Source organism: Cyrtonyx montezumae, unplaced genomic scaffold, assembly GCF_038088225.1.
Source record: "Cyrtonyx montezumae isolate F1298 unplaced genomic scaffold, pur_monq_1.0 scaffold_2, whole genome shotgun sequence".
Classification (NCBI taxonomy): Eukaryota; Metazoa; Chordata; class Aves; order Galliformes; family Odontophoridae; genus Cyrtonyx; species Cyrtonyx montezumae.
Window position 1 is genome coordinate 40,153,682 of NW_027071936.1, and position 21,864 is coordinate 40,175,545.

The window sequence follows — 21,864 nt, forward strand, 5'->3', positions numbered from 1 at the left end:
TCTACTGCACAATGTATTCAGCTCATGTACTAAATACAGTAAGATTAGCACTGTAGTTCCTTATAAATATATATTACTAGAGCCATGATCTCAGCACGGAAAAAAAAATAAATTAAGAACTTCTGAGTTATGCATACAAGTAGGCAAGAGACTGTTTTTTTGTTGTTTTTGTTTTTCTTTCTTTTTTTTTTTTTTTTTTTGAAGTGGAGGCTCTAGACACAGTGGTATTCTTAGAATATCCCATTACAAATCTAGGCAGCCATTACAAGCATTTGAGGAATGTTCTATCCATATGCTGAGAACATCAGTTACAATGCTTCAGCCTCACAGTTGGTCACTTTCCTATAAAACAAACCTAAGAATGTCTTAAATCTACTCCTACAAAAAGCTAGAAGAAAAGGAGAACAGTATGTAACTTCATTTTAGACAGCACACATACAGAATCTTTTTCTTGCAGTATTTTATTTTAACACATACTCTTGCAGAATTTAAAGGTATCTTTCCCATCAGGAGGGAGACATGAATAACTAAGAGAAGAAGATGAATACTTATCATTGTAGTTTTCTTTTAACGTTCTCAGGCTATATCTTTAAATACATGACACAAAATAGAATGTGTACTTTCACAGCTGTTTTTTACATGCCTACAGATGAAACAAAGCATGATCAAATATCATTTTAAAAAGAAATTAAAGATATAAGAATGTCAACATACCTGATTCAATAGAATACACAATTTCTGCATTTTTTCCTTTGTCCTTATCTAATGCTGTAACCTGAAGTACTGCTGATCCAACAGCTGCTGACTCATACACACGGCCTTCATAGGAAGAGCTGGTGAACCACGGTGCGTGGTCATTTGTGTCGCTAACATTAATGATGATCCTAGCGTAGTTACGCTTTACAGGAACATCTTGATCTCGAACCTAAAACAGTTAGCAATTATCACTGATAATTCAGAAGTTCACCAAATATTAATGATTATTCAAGGTTCAATCTTTACCAGTCAAGGACTAAATACAAATTAAATATACAAAAAAATGTTTGCATTACGGGGAAAATTAAAAGACATTTTTTTTAAAAAATGCTTGTTATAGAACACAGAACAAATATTGTGCTTATTTACCATTACTGTGAGAATATGCTGGTTCATGGTCTCATGATCTAGTTTTTCTGTGGTATAAAGAGATCCAGTTCCAGGGTCCAGACGAAATTTTTTAAGGCTGATGGGATCAGTGCTGCCTTGCAGGGTATATATCAGTTTATTCTTCTCATCTCTGTCTGTAGCACTAACTTGCAAAATTTCTGTCTCTGGTATGGTGTCTTCAGGTATAACAACTTCATATTTTGAAGCAGAAAATTGAGGCCTGTGATTATTTGTGTCTATAACTTTGATGTACACCTGAAATCACACAATAAGGAGGGGAAAGCCTTAGTAATTAGTAAACAGGAATGAAAAAGAGTATCATTAAAAATCAGATCATAATACGCACATAATTTCAACACTTTTTTTTTTTTTCTCCAGGAGAGAGAGGTACAGAGAAGAGTTATGGAACTCACTAAATCCGAATCTGCCTCATCTTCCTCAAAGTCTAAAATAGCTTCCAAGAACATTAGAGGACTTATATTCTAAGTAACAGCAGAAGGACTGCTGCACTGAAGTGCTGCACCAAACTCTGGAGGCTCCACAATGCAGCCTGATGAACTGAAGTCAGAATGTGGGAACACGAAAAAATGGGTGCAGAACTTTTGGATAAATCTGTAGTGTAAAATACAAAGATATTCCCCCAAACTGGAATGTTACCCACTCTACTTGCTGAAATAACTGTCATCGGGCAGAGTATTTTCATGGTGAATCTCACTCAGATAAAAAAGAATAGACAAACATATAAAATGTAATATAGGAACACAGGTGAAGAGGGCAAGTATGGAATGTTAAGTATTAGAAGCCGGATATGGAATGAAATGCTATGCAAGGAGTAAGAAGTTTCAAGTTTATTTGAAACAATAAAACAACCTATGTGTAAACGAGACCACCAGGAAATATAAGAAACAACTAAGAAGCTCATGCTAAAATACAATTTTGCCTCAGTTTCTTTCACAAAGAAAAAGAGTGACCTGGCACAAAATAAAATAAAAAAGGTAGACATTGGAAAAAAATGGAATAAGCTGCTAGATGAAAACTATTCAGCAGGACAAGATGGAGCCACTCGTGCTGAATTACAGGAAAAATAGTAATAATATAAAAAAAGATGGCAATACTCCTGTTTAACATGCACTATTAATAACATTGAGCTCCTCTGTGAGATAGTAGAGGGGGCCTGTGTGTGCATACTGGCATCTGCAGATGTAAGCACAGCCCTGTGATTTTTTTACTACATGTAGTCTTTGGTGTTTCAGATCAACAAATTATAAATCCAATATATATTACATTTGGGGAAATATTCATATATATAGTTTTATACTGTTTGAAACAGACCAATACGACAAACTGTCACTGCCATTAATAAGGAAAATCTACCAGAATTCTCATGAAACAGAATAAATAGAAAAACAACTAATTCTCTGGCACTATGATAGAATCCCTTGCAAGAGGTTGCTATGGAAACAAAGGACTTTTTTGTCATTGATTAGAAACCACTTAGAGATGGAAAATAAAAAGTTAGAACAAATACAGAATTTCAGTAGAGAGAAAATTAGTAGTAGGTGACCCAAGATGGTTTTTAGGTTAAAGCTTTAAATACATTCAGTAACAAAATCAACTGGAAAATGAACAGCAAGAATGAAAAGCACATGACCTTAAATATGCCTTTTTAGATCATCTTATTAGAGATAAACAAATACAATACATTTTTATACATCCTGGAAGAAGAACTGAAATAAAATACTGGATTATCCAACACGCTCACTTACATAGCAGTTTGAATATTTACATGCTCAGGAAAATTAAAAATGAAACTGAGTAAGGATAGTTAACAAATTAAAAAGCAGAAAATCCACTTTTTAATACAATTTAAACTAAATTGATATATGTTGTATAAATGAAAACTTAAAAGCCTGCTTACAACACAATTCATCCAAAGATTATATGTTCTCAACATGAATGTACCTCAAAAGTTTTCTTTTACTCCATACCTACTTCAGGTGTTCAAACTTGGACAAACGTAAGTAAAAAGATAAAGAATAAAATTTGATTAATTTAAATCAAAATAACTATTGAAGTTTGTGTCTATTTCTCTCAAATGAAAAAATACAGAAACTTAGACTGAACTTGGAGATGAGAGGGAGTGCAACTCAACATGTTCAGCATCTTCATCAATGACCTTGATGAGGGGATAGTGTCCACCTTCAGCAAGTTTGCTGATGATACAAAACTGGGAGGAATGGCTGACATGCCAGAAGGCTGTGCTGCCATTCAGCGAGACCAGAGCAGGCCGGAGAGCTGAGCAGAAAGGAATCAGAGCAAGTGTGATACGTTAAAAAGAGCATGGCCAGCAAGTCAAAGGAGGTGGATCCTCCCCCTCTACTCTGCCCTGGTGAAGCCTCACCTGGAGCATTGTGTGCAGTTCTGGGCTCCCTGGTACAAAAAATACAGGGATCTCCTGGAAAGAGTCCAACAGAGGGCCACAAAGATAAGAGGTGTTCCACGCCCTTTATCATGAGGAAAGGCTCATGATAGGCCTGGGTGTGTTCAGCCTTGAAAAAAAGAAGACTCAGAAAGGATCTGATCCATGTCTATAAGTATTTAAGGAGTGGGAGGCAAAGGGAGAAGGCCAGATTCTTCTCAGTAGTGTATGGCAATAGGATGAGGGGAAATAACCACAAACTGATGCATAGTTCTGTACAAATGTGTATGGGAACTTCTTCACAGTGAGGGTGATGGAGCACTGGCACAGTCTGCCCAGGGAGGTGGTGGAGTCTCCTTCTCTGGATACGTTCAAGACCCGCCTAGACACCTACCTGTGCAACCTGGGCTAGGGAGCTGCTTTGGCAGGGGGGTTGGACTCAATGATCTCTAGAGGTCCCTTCCAACCCCTACAATTCTGTGATTCTGTGAAGGTTAACTGCATGCTGGGCTGCTTTACTAAGGTGATCACGCCTTTAACTTGCCTGTGATTTTATAGATCCACTACCATCTGAAGCTCAGCAGAGCAAGAGATCTTGAGACTGAAATGGAACCAGTGGAAAGCCACTAAAATCTAGAGGTGTGCAGGGAAAGAACAAGATGAAACAATCACAAGCTCCAACAAGAGAAATAACAATTAGACATAAGAACCCTTCTTTTCAAAAACTGTGTTGCCAAACACTGCTATAAATGCACATCCGAAGAAGAGAGAGAAGCCCTGCCATCTCAGGTGCACAGAACTGAATGAATTCCTGAACTTGATGCATCTTTGCAGTTTTCTCTGCTCTGAGCCACCAGAATCTGAATTAGATGAGCTACAGGATATCTTCCATCCTAAACAATTATACAACCAGACAAGGAAACCTTGCTTTCAAGACTGAGATTTTTTTGCTGATGCTAAGTGACAGCTGCTACACGTGCATTTTCTATTAAATGTGATGGGGCCAAATTGTCACATAAACTGGTGAGGTCTTCATGTTAAATAAAAGACAACAGAAGACAGAAGTAAAACTGAACACAGTTGTTAAAGGCACATACAGCAAGTGATGGGGTTTGTGTGCTTGAGAACAAAGTAACTACTTGAAGAGCTTGTGCTACTCTAAAGTAAAATGTATAATAAAAGACAGGAATGTAAAATTTCAATGAAATTATTATAAGATTAAATTCAAATGAATTATATGAATATTTTCTCTTAATAAAGAAGTTTAATATCAAGAGGCACAGAATAGAAAAGTATGACATTAACAGATCACAATGTGATTGCTGAAATGAAACAGTGTGGAAGTGAAGAAGCTTGAAAGTGTGCAAGCCTATGAGCAGATCTCACAGAGACTAATACAGTCTGGTCATATGGAAACAGAACAAGGTAGACCAGAATTACCTAGGGGCTGAACATAAAGTGTATTGACTATATGATTGGCGAAATCTAAACTTGCATAGGAATGCACAGATTATTAGTGTGCAACAGAGAAGTGACATGCCGCTGATTAAACACACTCAGTGTGTAATAGTTAACAGTGATGTTCCTTTGTTCTAATCTAATTTTTCATCTTTTGATTCCTTGTTGAGATTTAAATCTTTTCCTCTCTTCATTCATAATGGCATTATAGTTAACTTTGGTATGCTTATATTAAAGTTCAGAAGCAAAATGTTATGTCATTCAGAGATCATATAAATGCTGTACATATACTAGATAAACAATATAAATTCTGTTCCCAAAATGTCTCTGTGGAGCAGTGTGGGGATCACAGGCCAAAAAGCATGTTTAGTCAATGAAGACATATCAACCCCAGAGCATAACATCCACGTAAATTTTACATAAAGCAAGATTAAATATGCTGTAATAGCACAGCAGTAGGCAAAATGCTGCCATTAGCTTTACACCATTTTAAATGTTACTTCTAATGAAAAGAACTGATAGACAGAGAAGTCTGGAAGTAGCATAGCTCAAAACAGGATGTGTTATTTACTTTCAAAAAGCAACTCAATAGCTCATATATTGCTTCTCATATCCCGTGAATAGCCTTTTCTACTTCAGACCAAAACATTATAATCTGAAAACATAAGTACATTGATTTGTTTTTCAAATTATATTCCTTCCTAATCTAACATCATTTGTCAGACAAATACCACTGCTGTAGGCATGGAATTTGCTTGTCCTTTTTTTGCATCACGCATTTGGCATTTAGATGCATACAAAATTCTAATAAGTCTCCACGCCTACTGCTGCAGTACTTTTCAAAAAACCTATTTAACTGAAGCCTTCAAAGAGTCAAATACTCTAAAGATGTCAGAGGCCCAAGGCCAGCAAAAGCCTTCTAGCTTGAAGTCCATTCTATACACAACTTCCTCACAATGATACTGATGTTTTTCATTTCTTGTCCCCTTCCTCAACATTTTGAAAATGTCATCAGGGTTTTTAAGTCAAAATACAAAATGACTTAATCTGCTGTTAATCAAGGCCTGTTCAATTGTGTACTGTATTTCAAATGTTTACAACTACTTTGCAAGTTAAAAGCTGCATATTTCATACTGCTGATCCAAATGTGTGTGCTTGGTATTCAGTTACTGTGCCTGTCTTTCATTACTGTTTATCAGCTCTTAGAAGGATTCTATACAGCGTCATCATACCAGCTTTAATCACAATTATTTCAGCAGCGAGTACACCGAGTAATGGAACATACACACTCATAGACATAAACTCCTTCAACTTTGATTTCATATCAACATTTATAATTGCCCTGAAGGTAAGCCTCATTCCAGAAATTTATCTTCTTAACTCTAGTCCTGAGAGCTGTCTTAGCAGATGAATCCATTTGGGTGGGCAATGAGTTACAAGGGAGATAAGTGAAACAGTTAAAGCCAGGAGCCTGTACATGCACCAACAGTTCCAGAGTTTGAACTAATCCACACTTCCCAATCTAAATACCACAGTAACATGAGACTCAAACAGCAACAGCTAACTTGTGCTTATCCAACAGGCAGGGGAAAAAAGAGGATATTGAGAAGGAAGTCTCTGTGTTCTTGTAACAGAAACCACAAGCTCTATTCTTGCCAGCTCTAGCTGAGAGAGGAAAAGTGAAGACATGAAAGAAAGTCATACTAAAAAGCAATCACAGAAATAAAGGACTATAATTTCAAGACTACCATTCCAATTCTTCTGCAGAGGACTGTTGTGATAAATGTTTATAAATGTTCACCCAACTTTATGAAATGCTTTAACAACAAATTCATTAAAAGAATTTGGACAAAAGCCTCACTGTGTAATTCTGAGAAAAACTGAATGAATCACATGATCGAGGGGAAGAGAGAAGGGGTAAAGCTTAAAGTATTTTCACAACCTCACAATTCTGAGTTCTTCCAGCAGATGAAACAGATTATGGCTTAAATGTGACAGCTCAGAATGTCAGTGTCAATTCAACTGCATAAAAGCAGCAGCACCAGGTAAAATATCTGCAGTCAACTGAGACCACGCACCATTTACTAGCCCCCAGGTTACCCTAACACACTGCATGGTGGCGTTTTGATTGAATTCCTGAAAAACAAACAAACAAACAAACCCAACAAAATAAAATCTTCCAGTTGTCTTCTGACTTGCCTGGCAAATTAAATTCTCTTTTAGCTGGATTTAGGATTCTTCTATTTTTTTTCACACTAAGTCATACCACCTTTCCAGCATTTTGGATTTGGTAGAAGTGAATCCGCTCAAAATTTTGACTCCAACTAGGAAATAAATTTACAGCAGGATTCTCCAAACCTTTTTTGGTGGCTATCAGCATCGTCAGCAATGGCTCCAGGGTTAGGACAGCAGTGAATTCTGACTCATGTTCTGCTGGGGGGCTTACTGTAGTATTGAGAGATGCATGGAATATCACTCACAGTCATCACCATTAAAAGAAAAGATCTCAAAGGAAATTGCTATTCCTGCAAACTTCAACTACAGCATTTTGTCTATTTGACCTATCAATGAGGTGATCTCAATAAAAAGACTGTTTTAAATCCTTAATGTTCACAAGGAGTATTTTTGCTCTGGCTGAAAGAAGGAAGATGACATACAACATATAGGTGAAACAACCAAAGAACATACACTGTAGAAAAGTTGAACAAAAAAAAATTAAATACATTTTCTGTGAACATAAAAGCAGCAATGTATAGATTGCTCTTAGGTCCATAACAGATGGGTAAGTCAATTACACACACGTGGATAATATCATCATCCAACTGCAACAGTTATAATTCAGTAAATAAATCCACTCCTTTCCTTCTGAAATAAAGAGTACTCTATGCTCATAGCAATATTCACATCGATCTCTGATAAACTAATTATATTCAGATTTTGGGCTGGAGGAAGAAACTACATGGGAAAAACAGGATATTAATCTCAATTCACTTAGAGATATTTCAATTAGGTTAGAAGAGGCTTATGCCTTACAGAACTTCCTATCAGTCCAACTGCAAACAATTGTCACCACTATGGGACCTTAGCAGGGAAGTGATTTAAAGACATTTGTCTTGTCAGGGATTGCTGAACACTCTCCAGAAAGCAGCAATCTCTACTTCCATTGAAAGTGTTACTCCAGATGATACACAAAGATGCTGTTTTTTAAACCTTATTAAGCACATCATGCAGAAGGAACAAATAACAATTCAGTTTCATAATACAGTAGTTGGATATAGTATGATTTGTTATCCACAGATCTTAGGAAAAAAAAATCAGAAAATCTTCCAGTGGTCTTTCAAAATCCAAGCTAAGTAATCACATAATATACTGATTAGGAGGGAATGAGATAAAAAGTGGTAATTCAGATAAGAATTATTAATCCTTTTCTTTCGAGTAAAACATGCATGGAAGGGAGTAGTTATTTATTTAGCTAATGTAGGTAAATTTATTTAGCTAATAATAGTCTGCTGACTCAGACTACAGCCAACTAATGCACCTTCTACTTGGACTATACCACGACTCTATGGATATCAGAATCCAGCTCTGTTTTACAAAAACTCCCTAATTTATATAAAGCATGTTCACTGTCCAGGATGTAAAAAATAAAATAAAGATTAAAGGTAACTTCTCCCCTCAATGCAGCTACAAATCGCTCCTTTTATTAACACTTCTTTAGAAAGTCCATTACCTGAGTGCTGATAGATCTGGTTCCATCTGTTGCTTCCACTGTCAAGTTGTAATTTGATTTCTGTTCTGCATCAAGAGGTCTAGCGACAATGACAGTTCCAGTACCCTTGTCCACATCAAATCGACTGTCATAGTTGCCACCTTGTTCAGGATATTAGGAGAAGGAGAGGTTCATAAAACACAGAATTATTCTACTGTTTCATATATGGTTATGTTCTGTCTTCAGATGTTTAATGAAGGTGGAATTATATACATATATACTTATATACACACTTATTTTAAACCATCATTTTTTTCTAGTAATACAATATGCTGCTACTTACAGATATTTAAAACTGTTTTGGATGAAGCTGATTTGTCTGGCTTATGAACAGTTAGTAGGCAGATTAATTGACAAGATTCTCTCTTTTTTTTCTAATCAGAATTTTATGATAACAAATAGTGGGAAACTGATAATTAGTAGGTGAAATCTTATTTTATGGGCTGACATTCAGGATAAACAGAGAAAAACATACTCTGTATTAAAATAAACAAAAACTCCAAATCAGAAATGCTGTCAAATTTATGTCTCTTGAACCAGAGTATAAATTACTATACTGGTATATGAATATAGTCAAGGTGAAAAGTCTCTAATACCTCCAAAGGATACTCATGTCAAAGGAGAGTATCTGAAGAATTCATTATCCGACCTCTACTTGTGTGATCTCAGATGTTTAAATAATCAGTGATTAAATATGCCTATCTTCTTTTCTGAAACAAGCTATATTCCCCTGCAAAACTTTCAAATTACTCTTTGAAATATAGTTAAATAACTGTGTAGATCAATAGCTACACTTGGTCATTTAAACATTTAATTGATCATCATACCTCTCTGAGCATGCTGTTGTGAGCATACAACATCCACTAAGTCCAAATATTGCTGACAATGATAGATACTACCATTTAACTGGAATTGCTTTAGACCTCTCAATAAACTGTCTAAAATGGAGGAATCAATATTTATTTTGGTCAAACCAATGCTAGATATGGCAGACCAACTCCTCCTGATTGTGTACATGTCTTTTTCTAATTAAACTGCATAAGGATCGCATTCAGATATAATCTGCATGCACTACTTGTTATAATTTTTATGAGTTCTTACATGCTGTGTTTTGTAAATCACTGAATGTCTTTAGAAAAAGCCAAGGCAAGAAGTGAGGGTAAAATTCCAAGGTGGGAAATTTATACAAGTCAGAACAGGAAATACTGAAATGGGCCCCATTCACTTTCAGGAAGTTCAACTTCATGACAGACATATCAGTTTAGTAAAGATGGGCTGGATTCTGCTTCACTGAATTTGAGATAGTTAAGAGGTAAGGACAAAAATAAAATGTCGTCAAAAGCCATTTCCTCTTCCTAGCCCAACAGCAGTTTCCAAAACATGTGAATGGATATGATTTGAACAGCATGAAAAGCAGCAGCTTTGCTTGGAGCAGGTTTATGTGAAACTTTTTATTTGTCTTTGAGATGTCAACTTCAGAAAGCGAGTCTCTAACTCATATAGTTGGCATGCGATACTATTTTCTCAAATGGCAAGGAGAGGAGAACTTAATGTCTCAGTGGAGTCACTGCCATTTTAATGGAAAAGCAGGGTGAATGAACATTTTCATCTAATTTCCTTGATGCAATAACAAGCTCTGTAATCATCTTTTCCTTCTTTCCTTTTCAAGGAAATCATAAAGACCTTCCCTAATTTTCTTATAGCAGTGATGGTATCTATTCATCCAGTGAAGCAGAACTCAACCTGAACTTCTGTGTCTGGTACACTGAAAGTGTAACAGCAACAGTTTTGGACAAAGCCAAAACCTGAAGTTCTGAATTGATGCCATGTAAATGTAATGATGACAAAACAAAACAAAAACAAACCTGTCACAAATGCAACTGTGAGCACTTTGATTTCCGAAGGGTTAATAAAATAAATAGTTTATAAATGTACACTTTCGTTTCAGATCTCATAATCTGGTAATAAATTATGTGATCTCAGCAGATACCTTCTGCTGTACAGTTCACGTCACAAGCCATCTGAAAGATGTAAAATACTTCACTAGCAAGCTTGTCTCCTGGCTCAGCCAAAAAGAAAGAAAGCATGGAAAGCAAGCACAGAACACAAAGGAAAGCTGTCAATCAAATTAATTCATGCTATTAGAAACAGTAAAAGAGGGCAGTACGGTGACTACCGATTAGCTGATAAGCTGACAACGTGATTAGATATCAAACTTTTCAAAATACTTTCATCAAGAAAGCAGTCAAAATAAAATGGTTCATGTTACAGTCTGTGGACAAGTCATGTTCTTTCCCCTTGGAGTTTTCTGTAGTTGTCTTTTTAAAAATAGCATCTGTTTTCTGCATTAAGCATAAAATAAAAATACTTTAAATGTTCAAAGTGTGCTGCATGCTTTGCAGCAGCAAATCAAAATAAAACTATCATCAGAATTCTTTTCAAATGTACACGCTACTCAAGAGTGCACAGCAGTTGAAACGAACTAAAATGGGGATGTATTTTTCTATTGTTCAATCTAGTTAACAAGTTCTACTACCAAGGTTCTAAACTCTGTACTTAGACCAAAAAGAAAAGACCTCTTCTATGAGTAAACATCCTCTCTCATCCCTGTGAACTACTCCCCTTTTTCTGACAACATCCCTTCCTTAACCTTTCCTTTAGTGGTCTCTTTCTGGTTTACATATGTTTTTTTGTTTTACTGCATGGCCTTGCTTGAAATGGTGCACAAACAACCTTCTCATACTTCATCTTTGCTAACTTAAGCTATTTTTGTATTTTCTCCTTTTCTGCTCCTATGTCCATGTGCATGTACATTTGGGAGAACAGTAGAAGTGTAATCTCAGTCCCAATATATCTCTAATAAAAATAGCTTTGCCCCTGTGAGAATGCAAGGAAGTGTCTCTAGCTTCTTGCTCTTTTAATACAATTTTACAGATCTCTGTCCCCACATTTTGTTTAAACTCAAACTCTTTTTACTGGGATAAGATCAATTTGGACAGAAACATGTTGTTTTTTTTTTTCCCCAAGAATATATTAAAAAGAACCATACGAAAACTCTATGTAAATATTTATACATTGGCAGTGATATCAATCATGCCACATGCTGTTCATTCACGAAGCATGCATTCAGGGAAAAATGGCGTCTGTTCTCAGAAGAGCTTGAAAGTTTTCTGAGAACATCCTCAAGTAGCTTTTTAGTATTTGCATATTCCAGTTTCATGTATCAGTTTTACAAACTTCGATTTTAACTGTTGCTGTTCTCAGCAACCCTCTAGAATATATGTACCAATAAAGCAGACCTTTAAAATCATTAGACTCATAAGAAATAGTTTTTAAAAGAAGTTCTCCTCAACATCCTCAACAACATCACACCTTAATCATGAATAAAATTTTCAATGGTAACTAATGTGAAAAGGTCCCTTACAACTGAAGATGTCAGTTTCATATGGCTAACTTAAGACCAGAAACAGTTTACCGCAGTCTCTCTCTTGATACTAAGCACTGCTGTTTGACTTGGATTTGAAATGCAACACAGGTCAGAACTTGTTTATAGTATCAACTATACAGTGAACATTGTATTCTTGGAGCTCAGAGGTCTAGTGAAAAGTCTAAATATAAAAAATTACTATTCGTTTTATGATCACAGCACCTACGTAGAGTCATGTTACTGACCAAAACACCACTTCCAGTGGTAGAGGTTAAGATGTGTTACAACTGTAGGAATAAGTACAGGATGAAGTCTGTTGCTGTTAGGAACAGACAAGCTTTCCTTTTATTACTGAATCAAGGCAAGCAGACTGAGGAGCAGCCCAAAAGAAGTCAGTGCGAACAGTATGTCTCTTGATGTTCTATCCATATTTGCAGAAAACTGGCATTTTATTTCTTTCTCTATCCCATAACTTATGAAATTGAGTTGCTTTAAATTCACTGACAGTATTTATAAATCATTTCCAAAACTGCAACACTGAAAATACTCTGCAGTGTAATTTTATTTTTTATATATAGTAACATGGATAAAAATAGTCATTTTGATTTAAAGATAATAAATGCTAAGGGAAAAAAAAAAGAGATTAACAGCTGAACAATGCCCAAATTCTTATTAGAGTTGTTAAGAAATCAAGCTACAATGAACCTTCTGGCACCTCAGAATCCCATGCATTTGTTTCTAATACAAAGCCCTTAAGGCAGCCTTACCTGTTATGTCAAACCAAAGTGGTATTCCAAGAGGTTCAACAGCTATTACGCCAATCATGTGAGCAACTGGGTCACTTTCCATCACAGTAAAAGAAAAAAATTCTTCCTCAAAATAAATGGGCTCTGTGGGTGGGATGGGCTTTGGAATCCATTCTATGTGAAGCCGAGTAGTTGATGATTTCTGTGGTCGACCATTATCTACAGCTTTAATCTGTGAAACAAACACACCTTTTAGGCTACAGGATCATATAAATCATTATGACACACACACAAAAATAAAAATAAGCTCCAGACACATTTGTTTTTGTGAGAGATATCCAAAAGGGCTAAGTGTTTCTTGAAGTGCTGCTTGCCCCTCATTATCTGGGGAGTAAAAAGAGAAAAAGCATGTAGAACCTGATAGTAGCTTAAAACACTACCATAAACTCACTTTAACTTCACTTTCTTCCTGAAAGAGAGTCAATATGATTGTTTATGCTCCCTCAACCTATTCATTATCTGTCAAGTTCTGGAAAACAGCAGCAGCTTCTTGATTGTCTTTAATACAATCATCTGAAATTGTTCTTTAAAAAAAAAAAAACCAACCCAAAAAAACCAATACTTCTGGATCTGTTGATGCTTACTTCCTTCATTCAGATACTGCAGTCTCTCATCTGCCAGCTACTGAACAAAAAGTGTTGGGAATACAGATAAAAGAACACTTCATATATAAATGATGTATGAGATTTTGACTCACTGAAAGAATGTCATATTCCCTTGCAGCAGAAAATTTCTTCGATGAAACCACTCCAGTTTTTGGTTCAATAAAGAATTTGCCATGTTCATCACCATCTTCAATGCTATAAGAGATCTCTGCATTGGGGCCTTCATCCTTATCTGCTGCAATAACTCGGTAGATCGGCTCTCTCCTAGCAGTCCTCTCTCGTTCTGGCTTACTGCGCTCTGGAAGCCTGATTTTGTAGAACTTTTGCAAGAACTGAGGCTTATTGTCATTCTCATCTAAAACCTTCACAATCACCCGTGCAATTGTTGATTTGGCAGGAATACCATTGTCCGTTACTGTCACCTAGTTTTATTAAAAAAAAAACCAACACATAGGATTAGTGCTCAATTCAACTGCAGTCTTTCTAATAATGCTCTTTTTAAATCACATTTCCCTACATTTCTAGAGTAATCCTCTAAATTCAGTTACTTAAAGACTATTGAATATGTTAAATAGTTAGGAAAGAACTACAAAGCTTTATTCAGCTACTACCCCAATATTATGATACTTGATGTCTGGCACATAGGAGTTGATTCCTTTACTTTGCAGCATAGGTATATATTAAATCTATTCCACTGTTTTGTAACATTGTAACAGAAATACTGCATTTTTTGGTATAGGAACGGCATACACGTATAGCATTTCTGATAAGTTTCACTGCAATATCTTAGCATACTTTCAGCCTAGTGCCTCCTTGCAACTTTTGAATTTAATCATTTGATTTTACACCTTAAAAGGTGCAATTTATAACGCTATAATTTCCAAAATCTGACAGGCCTATGCATTAAAAACTATATATCTCAAAGACATAAAATCACTAACTTGTTTAAAATAAGCATAACAAATAGGCTTTTAAAGGAACACACAATTTAGTTCCACAGCCTACATGAAATGGGAAATGAAACCAAGTCTGATTTTCCAGCAGTAGTCAGTTTCTACTAAAAAGCCACAAAATGAGTAAGAAATCTTCTGCAGTGTTAATTCTAGTACCGATACAATGATAGTTATATGGACAGTAAAGAAAAATTCAGTAAAATTAAAATATCTCTTTATTTGAAGCTAAAAAACGTAGAAAAGACATTATGTAGTAGAAATAGACCAAACTGATGCAGAAATTTAATGTAGGAATCTTACCTTTTTACTTCACTTACTTAGCCCCTCACTGATTAATCTATTTATTGTTAATTATTATTGTTTGATAATAAATTATAATTAACAATAATTTATCAATAACTATAAGCTAATAAGGCACTAAATATGAGCACCTATCTGATATGCTAATTTAGAACTTATTTCAAAGAAGAAAACAGATAGGGGGTGGTGTTCCTGCCTCCTACCTCTACAAGTGTGTGGTTAGTAAGAGTTACAGAGCAGGCCCATCATTTTCTGACTGCATTCTCATCTTCAACATAAAAGCACAACATGGATACAAAATAGGTCTACTGACTGAAGACTAGAATTGAATCCCTGATGAAACCCCTGACTAGAAAAGGAATTTACTATTGATGTGATTGACAGTAGTTTTACTCCTGCACATAATATGATATGCTCTTTTTTGGTTCTTTCCTAGCTTTTTTTAGGAAGAAATACAGAAATACAAAGTAAGTGTGGGGATAATTCCTAAGCATGTAGGAAATGAAAAAGTGTAAGTGATAACAGTGATTAATCATGACAAAACACATTAAGTGACATGAAATGGAAATATTCATGCTCATCTCAAAGAGATGGTAGGATTTCACAATATGATTATCTGTTCACTTAAGTACATAACATTGAACACTATCACATATCTTCCAGCTCACAAAACCCACACATTTGAGAAGAGGAATTTTCACAGGGTATAGAATAACTTGTTTTCATAATACTGGCCTGAACCAAGAAAAAAAAAAGGCAAATAGTTGTTTGATTTCATGGAACAGGAGACATTACTGATATAACAAACAGAATGCTAATATACGAGGAAATAACATGAAGTTAGCTCTGAAACAATTGCATTAGAAATAAGCTATCAAACTGGCTCTCAAAAAGTAGTTACAAGTTGGAAATAAAATGAATGGGACATATTAATTACTACTACTTAAGCAGGAGTGCAATCAAATATAAATTTTAATAGCAAGCAAAGAATAAACCCATTAACCCATCTGGTCAACATTTCAATGCCCAATTAATTAGCCAGATGCACAACACTTGGCTCAAATGGTTTATAATACTGTTCACCATTCCGTGCATTTCTGGGTTTCTTTCCAACCCATATTCAAAGATGTCAGAATAAAACGAACGAATGGGAAAATAGCTAGTTTGGGCCATGCTGTCACTATCACACTGCAGTTAAGGATTTTGGCATCCGATGCTTTACAAACTTTTATTTAAAACTTTAATAACCAGCTGGGATTCAAAATGAAGAATGATGAGTTATAAAGAATACCACTAGGCAGTAATCAGCATTTCAAACTAAGAACAATCAGTTTAATTCATTATCTTTACAGAGAATGCTGAAAGTAGACTATTTATGTACCATTGTATGATTCATTGTACGATTCTGCAACCTTTAAGTATCCTGAGTTCTGTACACATTATCTTGTAATAAATTTGCACAGTTACTCCTTTTTGAATTTTTTACTTTTTGTACTGTAATATCAAAAGGCAAAGTTTTGTTCTTACTGGTTGTGTCAACAGTATAACACCAAACAGATACTGGAACATAGGCATAAGCATTACCACACAGTTGTCTGTACCTTTACACTGCTAGTATGAACTCGAGAAGTTATGACCAAAACAAGCAGCAATTCTCCCAGGTATTGTCTAGGTAAAATTCGAGAATTCACATAATTCAGGCACCACTCTCAACAGGTAACTTGGACACCGCCACCTGTTATGAGGATATCTTATACACATTCAAAGCCATGCCTAGTGTCTTCAGAGCCAAAGTACGATCCACAGCCCATTTTATTTAACTTTATAAATCCAACAGAAAAGTCAGTACAGTATGTATAGAAGCAAAAGTCATTAGATACCAGTACTAAACCAGATTTGCCAGATAATTCACTTTGCTTCTGTTGCTTCAACTAGAAACACACTGGAGAGGAAATTCCACCCTACTGCTATTTAAGTGCAAAGGGTTCTTTCCAAAGCTGCTACCAAAATGAAAACTACAATTAAAATTTGCTCCAATAGCTCTTTAACTTCAGTTTTCAGTACACCAAATAAACAGAAAAGAGCCAGGAAGACTGTATCTACACTGGAATTCTGCAAAGTTCACGCTGTCAAGGCTTTATTCCCCAAGTCTATATAGTTTTTTGTTCACATTTCTATCAAAAAACATTTCTACAGATCTCACAGACATTGAGAAAGTCCAGACTTGCTTAGATTAGAAGTCTGAAAAATAACTATAGAAGCTTTAAAGGTAGCTTTGATTATTCGTGTAGCAGTTCTTTATCATTCTGAAGGAAAACACAATAGAGGGTTCAAATCTTAACTATAATGTTTGTGGTGATGGTTACACCTCAAGTCTCCACCACAGGTGAGGGATAATGCCCTCACATTGCACGTCATAGGAGAAGAATGTCTATTACATAAATTCCAGATGACCAATTAAATGAACTAAAATAAAATAATTTTGGTGCAAATTTCATGTTGTGATTCTTAATCTATCATGCACATTTTGACAACTGATCTACTTACGTTAGTGATAAACAAGTTATGCAGAAATAAACGTCTACTCAATCTGTTTGCATTCTCAATGTTTATAAAAAAAAGTTTCTGCATTCCTTGTTAACAGGTCTATATTCAGAAGGCTGATTTTGATTATTCCAATAATTAAAGAAGAGAAATAAGAAAGAATCATCCTTGTAACAATCATGTCTTTGTAGTGGTGGAAAGAAAATCTTTGTTTGCAGATACAAAAACAAAAAATTACCTACATCTGTATCTTAATTCTTAACAAAACATCCCAACATATTGTTTTAACAGATAGTACTGTGCATTGCAATGTAATTAATAAACACAAAAGCAAATTACTTCCCAAATCCACTTCTCTATAGTCTTCATATGTTAATCAAGTATAGAAAACTTTTTGGAAAAAAAAAAAAAAAGAACTTAGAGTCACTGTTTATCAGAGAAGAAAATAAATTTACCTCCAGTATGTGTTCTGCCTGCTGCTCCCGATCTAATTTTCTAGATGTGGTTGAAATTAGACCTGTAACATGAAATAATAATTAGTTAGATCCATCACGAAAATAATCTGGATGGAGGTTAGGTTAAACTCATAGTCACTGATATATGTGAACTTAATTTCTTCATAGGTGGTCTCCTCTATTTTTACAGCACTTAAACATTCATTAAAAGAATGGTTAAAGGGTTTCTAATCCTTAAGAGCCATGAAAAGGGTACTTTGCTATCTGGAAGCTGAGCTGTAGTATCCCTTATACGATAGATGCAGTTCTGTTTTCCAACACAACTTAAGCACATCACATTTCTGACAGCAGTAATGGATGTATTTCTCTCACTAGAAGTCTAGCTTTCAAAGAGGTGCACCTTATTCAAAGAGAGACTACATACACTGTGCAAATAATTTGAATAATCACCTAAAGAGAAATATCCACTTGTGTTTTTAGAAATATGCATGACCTGAAGAGATATACTTATGCTGGGGAATAGTAAGTAGTCTGTGTGTGCATGCACACATACAGCCTTGATTTGGCAAAACTGAGGACTCAGACAGTATTGTGGCAATAACAGAGAAAGAAGATGACTTTTTGGTGCAAGATTTTACATTTCTTGCATGAATTTGACAAAAGTTTGACACAGTATTAGGAAGGTATGATTAACTTTTCTATAAAATAAAGAAAATGAAATAGACTTGGTGGAAAAAATACAGTAAAAATCTAAATACAAAAATATCCTAGCAAAATTAATTCTCTATAACATCAGGTTCAGAATTTCAGCTACTGGGTTCCATCTGAAGTTAACTCAGTCAACTTTCAATTATAGCTGAATAGCTGGCCCATGATGGGGGTTAACTGTGCCAGGCATGCAAAGATACGAGAGAGAGAGAGCTCTATGAAAAACCAGCCCAGGTCTAACGAGATTTGCTAGCTCAGGCTCTGTGCTAAGTGAACACACTGATGGTATTTGTGGGGCCAACTTGTACATGGAACAGTTAAATGGCTTTTGCGTAATAAAGAAACTGAACTAACAGCATCATTTGGATTCAGTTCCCAGAAACAAATAATCATTAGCTTAGATGCAAGACTAGTTCTGCCTGACTCAAGCCGCTACTGTCCAAAGCATCCCATATTCACTGCACTAGAAATCCAGCACAAGTTATCACAATACAGTGATTAGTCTACTATAACAAAAACACTTCATTTTTTTCTCAATAATTGATAAAAACTCAGTACCTAAGTAAGAAAAGCACAGTGAATAAATATTACACTTTTACTTAACAGGGAAAGGCAAATAGAAACGGAATTGTACACCATCTATGCATAGCTACCCAAAGGTCCTGTCAAAAGAGAATTGTATTCTATATATTCCAATAAAATCAACAGCATCTATTAAATAACATGAACAAACATATATACAGCAATATCACAGCTGTCAAATGTTCAAACCATTATTAATAAAAAAAATAGTACAAACAACAGTCGTTTCAATTATATCTGCCCTTGTTTTTCAAGGAATTTAGTTTGTCATTTTATCAAATCCATCATACACTTAGTATTTTAAACAAAGTTTTGTCTGGGTTAAGGATGGGGAGGATCTAAAAAAGCAGAAAAATTAAGTAATTCTAGCAGAGATATCTCAATGTGTTCACATTTTCATGAATATACTTCCCCTATTCACTGCATATCCACTGAACAATATTAGACTGCATCTCTCACAGCGGCAGCAAGTAGAGAAATGCTAACACAGGCAAGCAGAAAGACAGCACCTTTCAGCAGTTTCCTATTCACTTTTTCCCCATGTGAGCCATAAAGACTAGAACCACTGTTTATATAAATGCCAGCTGTGGAAAAAAAAAAAAAAGCTTTCATTGCATGTGCTCCAAACAGAACTACATCCACAGTGCCACTACTTTAAACACTCTACTCTGTTAAAGTAAGTCTAAATCCATATATAATTTCTGTTAATGAAGATGGTCAAGACAACTCAAAAAGCTAAGACGACAAATATCTGGTATGAACAAAACATGCAATGCTTTCATCTATTTAATCTTCCAACCTTTTCAACCAAGCATGCCACACTGCTGTTAAAACACTTCAGACCATTAACAGAAGGGCTTAGTCTTCACCATATATATCCTGTAAATTCAGCAGAAACTAGTGCCAACAAAGGAAATGTAACACTTCTGGATTTAGAATCACATACACATGCATGACATTCTTTTTATTTAACCCTTTACTGCTAGCCACTTTCCTAAGTGAAACTTCACTTGAGTGAAAATTGTATCTCTATAGCTTAACACTGAATAAGACTTGATTATAGCAGTTACAAAGACTTTCATTTTTTTCCAAGCGTCAGCATGTTCTAAATACTCTGGCACTGACATATTTAATTAGCTGTTAGAGCTGTACAGAATTAGAGTTGTGACAGTGAAGAACAGCATTCCTATGGACTCTAGCACTCTGGCTTTTGTGACTACCCCTTCAGGCAGCTGGGGAAAAACCTTGGACTTCATGTAAGTTAGCTCCCCATTATGGGAGCCAATATTCTACTCTTTCTACTGAGAACTGAAGTTCTAAAACTTTTAGGTGGAAATCCCTCTCTTTCCTGTGACTTCAGTTATCTTTTTGCCCTACCCCTTGCTCTATATTAACAAATGAAAATTCACACCTCTACAAAAACCGAATTCTCATTTGATCAATAAATGACTCAATTCCCAGGCTAGCTGCCCCTATTCTGTCTAAGAAACATCCAGCAAAGCCATCCGTACTACTACTATGAAATGCCCTCCATGTTTTCTCTACAGACTTTCTGCAGTCTTTACTGTCTGATGTTTACCTGCACCACCCAAACCACCTACAGTGAAGCTTCTCAATTCTAATCAAATATTTAAAAATACTTGTCTTAAAAACATGAAAAAAGGCAACAAAACAGGGAAGCCAAACTTCTGTCCTTAAATGCACAAAAGTATAATGTGTTACATCAGACATACTCTGTTGCACCTAGTCTGGAACTGTGACAAACCCGGGCTACCTAGCTACCAATGTTGCCAAGCACAGAAGTGAGAAAGAAAGATGATTTTTAATTAATCTCTGAAGAAGTGTGTAACAGAATCAGTTTTGAAATCCTTATTACATGGTGTGGAGAATCTCTTCACTGCTGAACAAGAGAAATGACAGTGGGTGTCACTGTGACAAAACATTTATTTATAAGCAGAAATGACTCACAGAGCCTTGTTTTGCAGTCATACTTTCTCATTTTCCTTCTGCCTCTCCTTATCACATAACATTATTTCTCTGCTCCCAAAACACAACAGGAACACTGAGCTCCAGTAATTTACATCTCTATTATTCCACCTGGAAATTAGTCCACACTATGTCAAGATGGGTCAGTCAGTCTGGGGAAAACAGAGTTTACAACAAACATTTCTAAGCTAATGATAAGTAAATGGTGTCTCTAGTAAATCGGTGCAATCTTTTCATTCAGTAATACTTCAAAACTCACCTCAACAGTAACATTTTCATAGCAGCAGCTGAATAATTTAGTCTTTGGATAAAATCACAGCTGTGCTACCTCACTAGCTGGAGAGATGCTGTAATGAACTGAAACTAACTGTAAACATCCACTTAAAAAATGCAAAAAACAACCAATCCAGGTTAACACAACTGTATTGTTCTCCCTCCTTACTCTTTAGTGATTACATTCTGAGGATACCTACATCTGCTTGAGGTTTACTGTGACATCAAAACAGCTAGAACTGTAGCCAAATACAATTTATTTCAGATTTGCATTTTTAATGGTGTTAAAATAGGTAAAAATGCAAGTACACTATTAAATTACATAAATATAAATAATACTGCTACATGTGGAACAACAGTAAAAAATAACACAAGGGAGATGATATTAGCAGAGATTTATTGTATCCCACATAAGCTTTCATCCCAGTGCCTA

General features: G+C 35.5%; 1 protein-coding gene across 4 annotated transcripts in view; it reads right to left on the reverse strand.

Annotated features, from left to right (window-relative positions):
* FAT1 (FAT atypical cadherin 1) overlaps positions 1-21,864 on the reverse strand; it is a 98,743-nt gene that overhangs the window by 29,533 nt on the left and 47,346 nt on the right. For all 4 annotated transcript variants that reach the window (XM_065736940.1, XM_065736937.1, XM_065736939.1 and 1 more), the window contains exons 4-9: positions 17,883-17,944; positions 13,723-14,052; positions 12,987-13,197; positions 8,754-8,893; positions 1,126-1,401; positions 715-925 (exon numbers count right to left, since the gene is read on the reverse strand). In XM_065736940.1, the coding sequence (XP_065593012.1) occupies positions 715-925; positions 1,126-1,401; positions 8,754-8,893; positions 12,987-13,197; positions 13,723-14,052; positions 17,883-17,944 (1,230 nt within the window). The remainder of the gene's footprint in view (positions 1-714; positions 926-1,125; positions 1,402-8,753; positions 8,894-12,986; positions 13,198-13,722; positions 14,053-17,882; positions 17,945-21,864) is intronic.